Below are 15,619 nucleotides of genomic sequence, written 5' to 3'. Positions count from 1 at the left end.
CTGACCTTGCTCAGTGGGTTAAGGATCCGGCGTTGCCATGAGCTGTGGTGTAGGTTGCAGACACGGCTCAGATCCGGCATTGCTGTGGCTCTGGCATAGGCTGGCAGCTACAGCTCTGATTCAACCCCTAGCCTGGGAACCTCCATATGCCGCGAGAGCGGCCTGAGAAATAGCAAATAGTCAAAAATAAAAAATAAAAAATAAAAGATAGATATGATTATCTCCGTAGAAAATCCCAAAGGCTGTACTGAAAAGAACCCTACTAAGATGTTATAAGTGAATTTACCAAAGTTGCACATGATAATATCCATACACAAAAATTACTTCTACTTGTATATACTAGCAAAGAGCAATTAGAAATTGAACAATTTTGAAGTTCCATTTATAAAGCACAAAAACCCCAATAAATACTTAGGGATAGATCTAAAGTGTGTGTAGGATTTGTATGCCGAAAAGTATAAGACAATGAAGGAAAATCAGGGACAGCCTATATATGAGAATCTGTTGTGCACATGGATTGCAAGACTTTCTGTTACCAAGGTGTCAACTGATTTTTTTTTTTTTTTTTTTTAAAGATGGACAGGAAATCCAGGGTGGAAAGGACGGTCATTTAGATAAATGGGGCTCGGAACACTTGAACAGCCATATGCGAAAAGAGCCTAAACCAATCTCTCACTATTACAAATATTAAATCAAATTGGTCATATGCCTAAATGAAAAACCTGAAAGGATTCAATTTCTAAAAGAAAACGTAGAAGGAAATTTTTGTAGGCATGAGTTAGGCAATGATTTTGTAGGACATAACAGTACAGATTGTAAAAGAAAACAGTTGATAAATTGGACTTGATAAAAATCACATTCTTCAAAAGACAGTATTAAGAAAATGAAGACAAACCATAGATTTGTAGGAAGTTTGCAAAATGAATATCTGATAAATGACTGGTAAAAAGCATATGTAAAGAGCTCCCAAATCTTAACAGTGAGAAAACCACCACTCAGTTTAAACAGCACAAGATTTGAACAACTATGTCACCAAAAATAGATGTGAATTTTTGGAATTTTAGAACTGAGTGCGCAGTACCATAAAACAGCTTCTGTCGGGTGACTGGCATTTTGTTAAAGGCGAGCTGGTAACTCCCAGGGAGGGTGCAGATTCTCAGACTCAAAGCCCATATTACCCAGCCCAGCCTCATTCCCCAGTCTCTTCCCAGGACATGAGAGGGCCTCACACAAGCAGACACTCAGAAATGATTCCGTCCCTCCTCCCATCTTAGGTGTCTCTTTGGACTTGCCACTGTTAAATCACCTTAAATAAGAACACTCGTTGATGATTCAGGAAACGTAGTTCTGGTTCCTGAGTCTTGAGTGGAAAAGGACAGGGATGGGGGCCTGGGCGCCGAGGTGCAGCGAGACACGTGCCTGCAAAGTGAGGAAGGGGCAAGGCCCGGGTCTTAAGGGAGCCAGCAATAGGGGATCAGCCAGCAGCGGGGGGCAGGCAGAGGCCAGCCCAGGACCTGGGGAAAGAGAGTATGCCGATGCCTGGGACAGGTGTGTGGCCACAGAAGCTGGGGAAGCTGCAGGCTTGCTCCAAGGCTGTTTGCACTCTCACCTTGCTGCTGTCCAGCTCTGTAACTGGTCGGTCTTTTCCGTCGTAGGGGAATTCTGAGTTTGTTGTTTTCCCTGGATCTACGTGCCGGCTCCCAGGGGACACTTGGCCGGCAAAGCCTAAACTCCTAACTTCCCTCCAGTCACCTGCGGAATGTCTTCAACACTGCGGCAATGCTGTTCATGCTGCTTTAGTAGGAGGCTTACATGCTTTCAGAAAGTGTTTTGTTCTCATTGCTGCAACATCTGTAGGAAGAAAATAGAGTCAAACTGTTTGAAAATTTCTTTCCTTTGAATTCTGTGTTTAATATCACTGGATATAAGTCATTCCCAAGAACCTTCTGAAAAGAGCATCACTAATTATGTCAAACATACAGAGAACGTCCTGAATTCTGAGTGGGTTTCCTCCAGCCCCACTGCCCTGAGACAAGGTGGGAAGCTCCAAGCCAGGAGCTGTCCCATTGGCTGTGGGCCTGGGGCTCTGTGTGGGGCTACATGGCAGCCGAGAAGGTACTGCACAGTGTCGGGTGGCCTGACGTTCTTCGTGTTCTTGCTCATCCTTTGTGGCTGTTTGTTTATAGGCCTGTCAGAAATGTTTAATTTTACATTATCAGAGATAGTTATGCCCAGCGCTAAGCAACTTACATTAGTTACAACAGTAATTAAAGCATCATTCTGGTGAAAATTTTGAATACTCCCTTTCTTCTGGTTGGTATTATAGAGTTAAACCTCAAAATGATTACTGACTAAAAACAGTTGTACAGAATGCTAGGCTAGGTATCAGAAGGCAAGCTGATTTTTGTTATAAGCCACTACCTCAGATGGGTTGTGAAACCAAGCATAAACTAAATAATAAACAGATGGGAGTTGCCAAATATAGAAGCCTTGCGTCCTGACTGCAGCGGGACACCGTGAGATGATAGGGTGTTTGCAGGAAGATACAATTTACAGGTCAGGATGTAATAGTAGCCTTTCACTGTGCAAGCTGAAAACTAACCTTGGGGTGGGGATCATTTGCAGACATGGAGAAGTTGCGTAGAAACAATGTGTGGAGTTTCACTTGACACTTGCAGTGGCTTGTGAGGTTGTCAGTTGGCCCCGCTGTGGGTGAGTTCTCACTTCTGAGACATTTCTGTCTCTTTTTAATGCTGTAACTTGGAGCCTATTGCTGATCTTCTAAATTACAGACCTAGATCACCGGAGCATGACATGGGGACCTTGGCCTTCAGTATCTTAGTGACACTTTGGAAGGCCAGGGACCTTGGGTTCTAGTGCAAGCACCACACTGACTCACTGTGTAGCGCTTAACATGCACACGGGATGAGTTGTATGTGTCCTTGGAAAGGTAACCTTATCTGATCTCGAAGCCCATGGCTCAACTTCAGGAGCAAGACCAAGCACACACATCACTGCTGCTGCTGCAAACTACCCAGAGCTGGGACAGGAGAAGCCATTTCAGCAGATGCCTGGCGCAGGGATCAGGAGTCGGGGGCCCCCACTACCTTTGGTGTTGTCTGCACTCATGAGTTTCCGGGAGATGGGCAGTTAACTGGGGCCTCGAAGAGGAGTGGCTGTGTCATAGCATGGGGAGGAGGCAGCTGTGTAGCCGGCCACTACGAACGTCTCCTGGGTTTGGCAGCCAGTGGAGGAAGTGCCTGTCTGCACACGGTCCTTGCCTGCCGGCAAGAGCAACACATCGTGCATCAACTCATAAATTTCTTACAGTGAAGTTACTTTTAAAGGAAAATTGAATTTTTCTCTGAAAATACTTATTGACATTAAAAAATACTAGTCATAAATTATTAATGCCAAAAATTATTTTCCAGTTATGATTTTCACATTTTAATAATAAATGATCTCTTTTTGAGTACTTGCCACATGTCAGGGTGTTTACTTTGATCATTTCCACTTTAGGACGACTTGAAATACTTTTTCCACTTGGCAGACAAGGCAGATGAGCCCCAGCAAAGCAAAGGACCAGGTCACAGGGCTTCTAACTGTTGGGGTTGGGCTTGGCCCCCAGGCCTGCTCTCCCTGCAGGCACACTGACTGTGGAGCCCCACAGTCACCAGTTTATCTGTGACTTAGACACAAGAGGCACCCTCGAGCTGAGCCCTGCCCTGTTCTGAACCCTCCAGCCTGGCAGGTGCACCGCCCTGCATTTTAAATCTTTTAAACCTGGACTCCAGGCAGCAAGTGACACAGATCCGCACAGAAGTGTGGTCACTAATGGTGTTTCTCAGCAAGAACAAGGCCCTCTGTCTCACTGCGGATTCTTTCCCCATAGCAGGGAGTTGCTGGACTTGGCCTCCTTGAGCCAAGTCCAGGTCCCTCGCCTGGTGGCGTCAAAGCAAGCTTGCTGACCGCCAGCCTGCGGCTCCCCTTCCTGGGGAGTGAGTGGCCTCACGTCTCACTGGTCTCCCACAGGTGGCCCTGGTGCAGTGGACCGAGAGCGTTGGCCTCACCCTGGTCAACAGAGACCTCACATCCATGCAGCTGAGGACGCCCAGCGGCCAGATCCTGACCTACTGCATCCTTCAGACCTTCCCCTTCACCTCTGAGAGCAAGAGGATGGGGGTCATTGTCAGGGTACGTGGGGGTCATCATCAGGGTATCTGCCACGTCCCCACAGCGCCTCCCTCAGCCTTGCCCTGATGCCACACTGGCCACCTCAGACTCACTCCAGGGCTTTATGCTTCTCACAGTGTTTTTAAAAATAAAATCCAAACCAATAATTTATGTGGAGAAACTGGCGTGGCTGTAATGGTAGTGATTTAATGCAGCTTTCCTAAAGACAACTCAGGCAGAGTAAGAAGGTGTTACTTGGGAATTTTTGAAACCAGTTCACGCTGCTCTGTTTAGCACAGCAGCAGGCAGAGGAGTTTGATTGAGGATGACTTAGGACCATGAAGTTGCTAAAATATACCCCTATTAAAAATATTCTAGCAAATACCACAAATACATCTCAAAAGGTGGCTACACTAGGAATCTTATTCAGTCAAACTGTGAAAACTTGAGAGAGTTAGTGTTCACCTTGCCATCCAAGGTGTATTCATTTACAAATTTGATTTCAGAAGCCTCAGCACGGCCTCTCAGACCTCACTCCTGCTCTCCGTCCCGATCGCCTGAGCATTCAGGGGGGGAACGTGGCCCTGTAGGAAGTGTCCGAGAGCCTCCCCGGGAAGGCGTAGCTTCTGGGAGAACTGCGTGTCCTGGCGCATCCCTGTTAGAGCAGCTGTTCCCTGCAGGGGGCAGCGTGGCCTCAGCGTATGTTTGCTTCCTCTGTCACAGGACGAGTCCACGGCAGAGATCACGTTCTACATGAAAGGTGCCGACGTCGCCATGTCCACCATCGTCCAATACAATGACTGGCTGGAGGAGGAGGTATGAAATGTCCTCACGATACTTGGGACAGTGGCAAAAATGGCGCCTTTCTCTGACATACTACACTCACTGGCCTCATTGGACCAACTGAGATGCCAGGTTTCAAACCAGATACTGATAGGTCTGTAAGGCAAAGGGGACGGAAAGGCTGTTAAACAATAGCTATTTGGGGCTTCTGTGTGAGTGCAAGTAGATACGTGTAAGTGGGTTCTTGTGAAAAAATGCATTTTTTACATGAGTGAAAAATAGAAAGCATTACTACTAATCATTCACTAAAAAATTTTGAAATATTGTGTATATAACCAAAGGTGTATTTTAATATGATATTTATTTTGTAACCTAAATCATTTACAAGACGATCTTAATTAGAATTTTAGTCTAATTCTAATTCGTGCATAGGATTCGTTTTAAACATGGAAAATAAGATACAAATATTTCGTCAGATTCTCCCTAAACAGAGATGATTTGTATTTAGCTTCATGAGGTTGAATTATTTGTTGTTTACATGCATGGATTAATAAAAAGGTAGATTTCAAAATAACACTAAACCATTAAAGTTAAAAACGTGACCCTCTTGGAGTTCCCTGTTGGCTCAGCAGGTTAAGGATCCAGCACTGTCACTGCTGTGGCACAGGTTTGATCCCTGGTCAAGGAACTCAGGCACAGTCAAATAGAAAGATTAAAAAAAAGACCCTCTTTACTGTGTACATGTTGTTGGTGGGGCCCAGAGTGCCCCTGCCCTCAGGGTGGGAGACCGTCTGCCAGGCCAGGGGCCACACCCCCATGGCCATGATGGTATTGGCCATACGAATCAATAGCTCCTTCAGGCACTGAATTTAATCAGGGACATGAATAAATTAAATTCCCTGAAGACCTAGTAAAATGCCATAAAAATTACTTTTGGTCATAATGATGTGCAATTAATTATAAAATACTTGTTTAATTTATTTAGCTTTATGAGGTCAAATCGATAAATGTCTTGCAACAGACAGATAATGTCAGATTGTTTTTCACAAAGATAACTTTATTAAAAATCCTTTGCACATTTATTCCCAACATTATATTTTCTTCCACAGATAAATCCTCTGAGCCTCCACCCTCGTCTTTGTTGTAACACCCTTACCGTGCTAAAGCCTTTCCTTTGTTTAAAACCCAGCCCAGTTTACAGGGAGCTTTCCTGTGTCACCAGAGCTCCTGAGTTGGATTCATGGCTGTAAAGTTGTGTTCTCCAAATACTGAAAAATAACACAGCAGCATTTCTTCTCCTATGAGGGCAAGGGCCAATTCTGTCAAACCTGCAGTGAGCACACCCACTTGCAAGATGTGGTGCCCAGGTTCCAGGGGAAGACGTGCTGTTTTATTCCAAAGGACACACGGGGTTAGATTGGGGCAGGAGCCAGGGAAGGGGCACGGTGACCTTGCCCAGCGAGATCCCTGGGCCCCGAGCACTGGGAGGTGGGCCTGTGAGCTGGGACCTGTCTGCCCTCCTCCCGACACAGCCTGCGTGTGGGACAGGAAGCACCAGATCTAATCACAGGATGGATTAGCAAAGAATTTTAAAACCCCGAACCCCGGTTGGTCCTTCGTTGATAGGACACAGATGGTAATACTTCGTCACCGAGTGTAGTTAATGAGCTTTGCTGTACGAGGGCGCAGTTACCAGACACAGAAGATGCCAGGGTCTGTGCATGCAGCCGGGCAGCGGGGAGGGTGGAGGCAGAGGGTGTCCCTGGGCCAGGCGGGGTGTCCACGTGGTCCCAGGAGATCAGACACTCCACATCTCCACTCCCTTGGTGGCTGTGACTGCCTCCTGCTGACCTGTGTTGCCGCATCTTTGCGTCCAGGCAGCCCACTGCCAACAGGACAGGTGACACTTCTAGCTGTAAACTGTGGCAGGGGTGTTTTGAGAGAAGTTGCCCATTGCCTTCAAACAAGTTTGCACCAGTCTGACACCCCTCTAGCGGAGAATCAGCCTTTCTCGAGCCATCTCCACTGCTCTGATTTTTCCCTGAAGCACTTTTCTGTGATTATGAGCAGAGTGGACATCTTTCTCAGACTGTTGGATGTGTTTCCATTTCTGGTTTTAAGTGCCCATTGGCTCTGCCTATCCCTGCAGGGTGCGGCCCCTCTGGGTCCGGCCAGCTGCCCCGCTGGCCTCTGCACCCCAAGTCCCCAAACTAATATCCACCACCCATCAGACACTGCAGCTGCCCACATACTCACCCAGCCACCCGCCCATTTTACTACAGATCAGAGGACCGGCACCACAGGACCTGGTACAAGGGGTCCTGGTCCCCGACCCAAGGTCAGCCCTTGACCAGGGACAACCCTGCTCTCAACCATGCTGACCGATGAGGTAGCTGAGGCCCAGGAAAGCTGGTGGTCCTCCAGCTAGTACAGGGGAAGGCTTTAGGGTCCAGGATCTTCCCCCATCCTGCCCTGTGAGCTCCACTCGAGGCCTTCCTGCCTACCTGGCCTCACCTTCCTTGCATCCCATGCAGCCAGGGGTCAGCCTCCAAGACCTCCCAGCTTCAGTTCAGCCCCTGTAATCCCATTTTTGGAAAGGCCTGATTCGAGGGGGAGAAGAACTTGCTTGTTGTCCAGGGAGCACAGGGTGGCACCGACTTGGCCATTCCCTCTGCATCCCACCCTGTAGATCAGAAAGAGCAGGGGCACCCCCCCCCCCCCAGGGGAGGGAGGAATGGTCAGGTGGTATGGAGGTGAGATGCGAGCCTTCAGGGTCCTCTGGCCATGGCCAGCCCCAACTGTCCGCCCGCTGCCCTCACGTGTGTGCCCACACAGGTGCAGGACTGGCCAGCTCAGTCAACAGAGGGACGCGGTCATTCCCACAGGAAGCAGTGGACGAGGCCTCAGGGCCCTGTTGCTGTCATGGTCAGGCTGGGCCGTGTGTGACCTGCATCTCCTTTTCCAGTGTGGAAACATGGCCCGAGAAGGCCTGCGTACCCTTGTGGTGGCCAAGCGGGCGCTGACGGAGGAGCAGTACCAGGACTTCGAGGTGAGCAGGCATCCCGTCACCAGCGCCCTTACCACCTGTGGGAAAGGGGCATCATGGAGGCAGCCCAGTGGATGATCACGTCCTCGTGGGTCCTGCATGACCAACAGCACAGCCTGTCTGTCCTCAGAGCCGATACAGCCAGGCCAAGCTGAGTCTCCACGACAGGGCGCTCAAGGTGGCCGCGGTGGTGGAGAGCCTGGAGCGCGAGATGGAGCTGCTGTGCCTGACGGGCGTGGAGGACCAGCTGCAGGCGGATGTGAGGCCCACCCTGGAGATGCTGCGAAACGCCGGCATCAAGGTACTGTCCACGGCCTGGAGGCTGCCCTGTGCCACTCAGCTGAGACAGTGGCAAGTGAGGGGCTTTGTGAGCAGGGGGTCTGCGTGTCTCCTCGGAGGCCAGCCCCCTTGTCTCGCAGACACAGTGGGCCCTTGGGGGCGTCCTCACAGCTTTTGCCCTCCCAACCCACCCCAGCTTCTCCCAGGCAGGCTCCACGCCCTCTCCCTCGCTCCTGGTCCTGGATCCTCCACACCCAAGCCTCCCTGCTGAGGATGCAGGCCTGGCAAGGTGCTGGTCTTCACCCACAGCTGCCGCAGTGTCCCACAGAGCTTTATGTGGCAGGACCAGGGGGTGACGAAGGTTACTCAGAAACCACTGTGTGTCTTCTTTTACTGATGTGCGGTGATTTTCTCCACAAACCGCAATGCTTCTTGCCCCTGCCTGCTGTCCTGCTGTCCTGCCATCCTTCTGTTCTTTTTTAACAGTTTGTCTTTGACTACAGGGAAACTTAGCACTTTGTGGTGTAAGTTTTAGTTTTCAGTTTTAGTTTCTACTTTCTTGTCTCCTGTGCTCTCACGGAAGCTCAAAGTTCAGCTATAGCCTGGGTGGGAGAGTGTACCTCACTGCTGCCTCAAGGATCAGGCCCACTGTTGAAGATGATAAAAGTACAGCTTGCCTTTAAAAGAAATCCTTGTATCTAGCTTGCCCAGAGAGCGACCAGAGGAAGATGTCAGGAGGCAGAGCTGTGCTCAGCTTCAAATAAAATGTGCCCTCGGCAAGTTTTGATGTGACGTGCAGACGGGGGTGCATCCCCGCCATCCTGGAGTCTGGGGCTGGGGGGACACTGGAGATTCCCCACTACTCAGGTGGGTCTGCTTCCCACATTCCTGTCCAGGTGAGAGTTCAGAGTTAAAGAGCGCAATTCAGACTTAGAACATTAGGTGCTCTGAGCCTGATGGTTTGAACTGTGCAGCCAAAGATGTGGGTGCAGAGATGTGATTAATTAGAAGCAGATGACTGGCTCATTTTGTCATAATTTCCATAAGCTTCCAGTCAATCTAGCTCTTGAGTGTCCCTGCTAGACTGTCAGCATGGCCACGGAGTGAATGCTTCTTGTATAGAGGTTTGTGTATTTGTAGTAACTGCTTGCTAAACTCCAGAGTAAGACTTTCTCTCTGAAGAGGTGGGCTCCCATCTCGTTTCTCAAGAAGGTGATTCCACCCAACCTCTGGGCCTTAGAGGTGGTGCTCAGCCAGGTGACACTCAGCCCTGTGTTGTCAGCAGCAGGAGTTCTTGTTCTTTGGCATTAATTGTTCCCAGTCTTGTCATGACAATGTGGTAACCTTAGGTCCAGGCTCAGTAAAGTTAATATAAATGTGTAAAATAGGGAGTGCCTGTCGTGACTCAGCAGAAACGAATCTGACTAGCATCCATGAGGATGCAGGTTCAATCCCTGGCCTTGCTCAGTGTGTTAAGGATCCAGTGTTGCCATGAGCTGTGGTGTAGGTCACAGACCAGCAGCTACAGCTCCAAGTTGGCCCCTAGTCTGGGAACCTCCATATGCCTCTCACGTGCGGACTTTAAAAAAAAAAAAAAAAAAAAAGACGTGTAAAATAAATAAGAAACACAAATCCTCAAACCAACACTGGGAAAAGCCACAAGTAGATTATGCCGAGAATCAGTATACCATGTAAGGTTTTTGTTTCCTTTTTCCAAAAATGCATATTAATATATGATACATAAGACATCTGAAAGTGCAAATGATAACAAGAAATTACTGAAAGCTTTCTGCCATCCTATAAAATATAGATAAATCATCCTGTTATGTATTAACTGCCCTGATGTTGCTCTCTTTTCAGTCTAGGTGTATTTATACACGTTATATGTGTGTGTGATTTTTTTTTTTTAAGTGAAAGTAGTGTTATTTGACATGACTTACTTGATACAAACAACTTTCGGCGTAAGCATTGCCCGTTTACCCATTTTGCACCTTCATCTTCAACTGAAAATTCCCAAGTCAGAACAAGGATCGCAGGGTCTCCCCAGCTCTGCAAACCCTCAGCCCTGGAATCCTTCCAGCCCACTTACTTGGCCTGAAAGGCTGTGTAGACATCTCTTTGTGACACACACAGGTACCCTCATCAGCCTCAGCACCAGGCTCCGAAAGCCCTGTCCTTCATGTGCCTCCCGATCTTGGCCTCTGTGTCCATTTTGCTCTGAAGTGTTTCTGTTAAGCAAGTTGGCAGAGCCTTTGTGTGTGTGTGTGGTAAAATGTGCATAACATAAATTTACCATCTTCACCATTTTTAAGTGCACAGTGCAGTGGCATTAAGTACACTTACGCTGTTAGGCAACCACCACCACCATCCATCTGCCTTCACTCTGATGTAAAATTGAAACTCTGACCCCATGAAACACTAATTCCTCAGCCCCTCCCCAGCCCTGGTACCTGCCTTCCTGCCTTCTGTCTCTATGATCTGACTCCTCCAGGGCCCCCACTTAGATGGAATCATGCAGTAGTTGTCCTTTTGAGACTGGTTTATTTCACTCAGCATCATGTCCTCAGCGTTTGTCTACAATGTAGGGGGAGTCAGAATCTCCTAATCTCCTGCCTTTTTTTCCCCCCAGTCACCCTGTGGCATATGGAGTTCCTGGGCCAGGGATTGAATCTGTGTCCTGTTGCTGCAGAGACACCACCAATCCCATTGCACCATAGCGGGAACTCTTCTCCTGCCTTTTTCATATTCATTGTTTGCATGAACACCTTCGTTTTATCCATCCATCTGTCGATGGACACTGGGTTGCTTCCATGGTTGTGGTGAGTCTTGATGCTATATAAAAGGTAGATGTGCAGATATCTGTTCAAGGATAGACACGTTTAAGAGATGAAAATGTGATAGTTTGCGGGGTTCACCAGCTTAAGTTGTTTCCTAGATATGGATGCTGACAGGTGACAAACTAGAGACGGCCACTTGCATTGCCAAGAGCTCACACCTGGTGTCTCGGACGCAGGACACTCACGTTTTCAGACCAGTAAGTATAGGTCTAAAGCATTTCGAATTTTAAATGTCTTATGTTACAATTAAAACTTACTGGTTTTGTGAGAATGTATATGCAATTATTCATTAATTACTAAATATCCATTTTTAAAGAAAATTTTCATATTCAATTTATAAAAATAGATTTCAAACTAATACAGCATTTTAAATCAACTATAATGTAATTTTTAAAACTTTAAAAAATAGAGATTTCTGTTAGTTACATATATTAAATACGATAAAGAGCTGCTTTTGATAGAGCGAAACAAGGTCTAAATTCAAAAGTATTTTTCTCTTGTACTATGAGAATCATTTATTAACAAGTAAATATCTGTTTTAAAATGGACATACAGCAGTCATCTATTCAGTTTATAAAAATTACATTTGTCTGTTAGTTATACGCCCTTCATGTGGTCCAGGGGCTGCTTTTGTGAGATAAGCTTTAAATACAAAGTAGTTTAATTGACTACCATTTTCAGATTAAATGTTCTTCCTTAATTAGATCAAAGGAAAATTAATAGAAATGATCTAAATTTATGTGTTTACTGTATCTATTAGTTATGATGAAATTTGATTCAAACAGAAAATAAAAGTTTCTTGGGTCTTGATTGATGGCGGCTGCACAGACATTGTGTGTCTCTTTCTGTTCCAAATGAAGCTCTTGCACCTACAGAAGTAGTGATTTGAATATAATTTACATGTAAATGTAGATTATTTCAAAGCATCAGAATCACAAATTAGGCCCTGCAGACTACTATTTGCAATTAAATTATTAATGATTCTGATAAAACTTTAGATCAATTTTTGTTGACTTTTCAGTGTTATAGCCCCACAAATAAAATTCCACATTAAAACATACCTATTTAAAGATGAGTCTGGGTTTATTTTGGACCACATGAAGCTTTTTTTTATTTCAGTCTTGTAATATATCATTTCTTTTATGCCCTATAAAATCTCCACAGAAAGATTCTCAAAAGCTAATACGTTGGTTTCTGAAATGTTTTCATCCTAAAATTAATATTTCAGGATGACTCAATTTTACTCTTTTAAATCATGTAATTCTCCAGATATTTGGTTTACTTCAACTGGTAGAATAAGTTGAAAGTCATGGCAGAGGCCACATAAGTAGTTTTATAAAAGCATTCTACTGAGATAAGAGGTGTCTTTAAGTGAAACCTAGATTTCAGGTCATTCAACCCCTTGCTGCCGTGTGGCTGTGTGGAGCTCCGTTTCTTGGGCTCTGCCTCAGCCTTTGTGTTCACGTGTGACCTGGAGAGCCTGTCACCCCCACTCACTGCCCCTCTAGCCACATAGATGTTCAATGGACAGCTGTCATGCTTTCTTTCTGGAACATACTGACAAGAGCCAGCAGACTGTCACCCTTGCTACATGAAGGCAGCCCTTAGTTTGTGGGGGTGGTGTCTCTCTTTCTTGACAAGCCAGCGTCTTCTGTTCACTTTATTTCAGTGTAATTGTGGAACTTGCGCTGACATTACGGGTAGGTTTCTTGCTCTCAGTTGCCACAGGTTGGAAAATTGTGGTTCATGTTGAATAAGTAGGTATTTAGTCCAGGCACTGTAGAAGACGTTTGAAAGAGCAGCTTGTAGTAGGATTTCTTGGTGTAAAAGACCCTCTGATTTTACAAGTGTCCAAAGATCTAGCTGAGATTTGTAAGTCAGGGCTTGTTTGTCTGTGCCTCTAATCTAAATCCACTGTAATTTGGGTATTTTTCCCCTTTTATGGAGGTGACCAGCCGGGGGGAGGCCCACTTGGAGCTGAATGCCTTTCGAAGGAAGCATGACTGTGCACTGGTCATCTCCGGGGATTCCTTGGAGGTGAGGCTGGTTTTGACCAGCACGTGTTTGTCTGTCTGTCTGTCTGTCTGTCTGTCTGTCTGTCCTTCTCCCTGGAGGTGAGGCTGGTCCCCGCACTGGCAGGACTGGTCAGCTGCTTCTCCAGAGTCCACATGGGGCCATGGAGCCTAGATGGTGGGGGCAGATGGTGTCCCTTCCTCAGGCCACTGTCTGAGGACAGAAGACTGGGAGGGTGCTCCCTGCCCCCCACGCATCCCCAGGAGCTGACCCCAGGGACCCCTTCCCAGCCTTACTGGAATTTGCTGCGTGTGTGGTTTTCTGAGAGCCCTGTAGTCTCCTTGTTTAGAGTCATGTCCCCCACCCCCACTCCCACTCTCACTGCCTAGGCTTGGGCCTCCTCTTAGGCATTTATCTTCCACGATATGAACCACAGTGTCTGCATAGCAGTTGTTGGTGCTAAGCTTCTGCTTGGGTCCTTCCAGTGCTGGGCCTGAGGCTACAGATCTCCTCCTGCCCTCGGCCTCCCTGGAGCATGCAGAGTCTCGCTGTAGGGTGGGTCCCTCTGTTCTTGCCCCTGGGCCAGCCCTGGGGCTTCATGGTCTCCAAGGTCTGAGCCCCACCTCCTGCTCCAGGGGAGCCGCCCTCTGACTGCCTACCTGGCCCTGCCTTCCAGACCCACTTGCACTGATGTTGGGCCTGAGCCCTGCTTGAATCCTTTCTTTCCTTTCTTTCCTGGCCCCACCTGCTTTCTTTCCTTTCTTTCCTGGCCCCACCTCCTCTCCAGAGCAGGAGGGCACTGGGACCCCAGCGGGTGAGGCCCAGTTAGGGTCTGTGTGCCTAGCAAGTGGCAGTCCCCTCCATCCCAGTCCCTGGCAAGTTCTCAAGGCTTCCCCACCACTGGCTTTGGGTTTCTCACGGCTGCCAAGCCACTTAGCGCTTGTTGAAAATGCTTTGCTGATTTTTCCTCCCTTCTGGCCCCTTCTGGTTTATGACTTTTTTTCTTTTTTTGGCCACATCCATGGCATGTGGAAGTTCCCAGGCCAGGGATCAAATCTGAGCTGCAGCTACAACCTGTGCCACAGCTAAGGCAGTGCCGGATCCTTAACCCACTGTGCCACAGTGGGAACTCTGGTTTATGGTTTTTTTAAAACCTCTTTACAGTTTTAATGGGACGTGGGAAGGGGGCAAGACTATCTTCTTGTATAAAATCCGTGATCTTTTATGAAAATGTGTATATTGTACATGGCAGCCAGGGCACCAGTTTGGAGAGAGCGTCCTCTGCCAAGCCTGCTCAGTCCTCACCTCCCTTGGCTGGAGATCCATGGGGTCTCCTCTCCCCCCTGAGCTCCTCCTACCTCCCGGGTTTTAGGTGGCAGAGAATCCTGCACAGGGTCCCTGTGGGCAGCCGTGACCACAGGGATCAGAACCCTCATCTCTGATGGCCTGTTGGTTGTGCTGGGGCCACTTTGGGGATTTCCGTTCAGAGAGAGGACCCACAGCCCTCAGGCAGCTTTGGGGAATTTTTATTTTCCCAACCAAGATGGGGAACTTGGATCAATGCTGAGGGTGTTTTGTGGTAACTTCTCAGCCCCTGGAGGGTGGGGCTGGAATGGCCTAAAGGAGGGTGGGCTGGTGGGGAAGCTTGAGGTGGGAGGGGCTCCCTTCTGAGACCTGCACACCTCGCCGCCCACCAGCCCTCCTACAGAGACCTGGGCACTGCCCCCCTCCCAGGACGCCTGTCCACCCTGCCCCCCACCTAGGGGACCCTCGGGGAGGAGCCTGTCCACCCTGCACCGCCCTCCCCCCACCCCCCGCCGCCCCCAGAGGAGGAGGCTGAGGCCCCTGTGTTCCAGGTCTGCCTGAAGTACTACGAGCACGAGTTCGTGGAGCTGGCCTGCCAGTGCCCGGCCGTGGTCTGCTGCCGCTGCTCGCCCACCCAGAAGGCCCACATCGTCAAGCTGCTGCAGCAGCACACCGGCAAGCGCACCTGCGCCATCGGTAAGCGCCCAAGGCGCACACTGGCCTCCTGGTGGTAGTGGTGGCGCCCAGACAGGCTGATGTCCTGATATGGCCCCCACCCGGTGGATTTCATCTATGTCACTTGGCATTTAATGGTGTCTGCTGGTCAGCCAGGAGGGGTGGTCCCTGACAGGGTCTTACTTCTGCCGGTTTTCCACGCTTCCAGGTGACGGTGGAAACGACGTGAGCATGATCCAGGCGGCCGACTGTGGGATTGGGATTGAAGGGAAGGTATGTTGTCTCCCTTCCTGTTGGCCTCACCCTTATCAGCCCAGGATGCAGCCCAAGGGCATGAGAGAGGACAAGCAGTGAGCTCAAGATCCGGCTCCTCAAGGGTCCTTGCTCCTGCAGTTCCCCCAGACCTCTCTCTGTCCCACCACCCTTCCACTCTTCGCACTTGGCCCAGTGTTCAGGCCTTCTTGTCTCCTGGCTGAGTGAGAGCTGTGGCGTGTCTTCTCTGCCTGTG

At 48.5% G+C, this 15,619-nt stretch overlaps 1 protein-coding gene across 29 annotated transcripts in view; it reads left to right on the top strand.

Annotated features, from left to right (window-relative positions):
* Positions 1 to 15,619, top strand: part of ATP9B (ATPase phospholipid transporting 9B (putative)) — a 198,309-nt gene that overhangs the window by 167,134 nt on the left and 15,556 nt on the right. For 24 of the 29 annotated variants that reach the window (XM_085017471.1, XM_085017429.1, XM_085017423.1 and 21 more), the window contains 8 exons: positions 4,033 to 4,194; positions 4,897 to 4,989; positions 7,922 to 8,005; positions 8,133 to 8,303; positions 11,217 to 11,315; positions 13,066 to 13,155; positions 14,988 to 15,132; positions 15,320 to 15,384. In XM_085017471.1, coding sequence (XP_084873597.1) covers positions 4,033 to 4,194; positions 4,897 to 4,989; positions 7,922 to 8,005; positions 8,133 to 8,303; positions 11,217 to 11,315; positions 13,066 to 13,155; positions 14,988 to 15,132; positions 15,320 to 15,384 — 909 coding nt within the window. Of the gene's footprint in view, positions 1 to 4,032; positions 4,195 to 4,896; positions 4,990 to 7,791; positions 8,006 to 8,132; positions 8,304 to 11,216; positions 11,316 to 13,065; positions 13,156 to 14,987; positions 15,133 to 15,319; positions 15,385 to 15,619 lie in introns of those variants that run through there. The other 5 variants (XR_014840702.1, XR_014840698.1, XR_014840706.1 and 2 more) reach the window with 3 other exon arrangements.

This window comes from Sus scrofa, chromosome 1, assembly GCF_054392235.1.
Source record: "Sus scrofa isolate SSC_HxYL_T2T_F1_AM1 chromosome 1, Sscrofa_HxYL_maternal_Yorkshire_Landrace_v2.0, whole genome shotgun sequence".
NCBI classification, from domain to species: domain Eukaryota; kingdom Metazoa; phylum Chordata; class Mammalia; order Artiodactyla; family Suidae; genus Sus; species Sus scrofa.
This window is presented reverse-complemented; position numbering and strand designations above follow the sequence as displayed.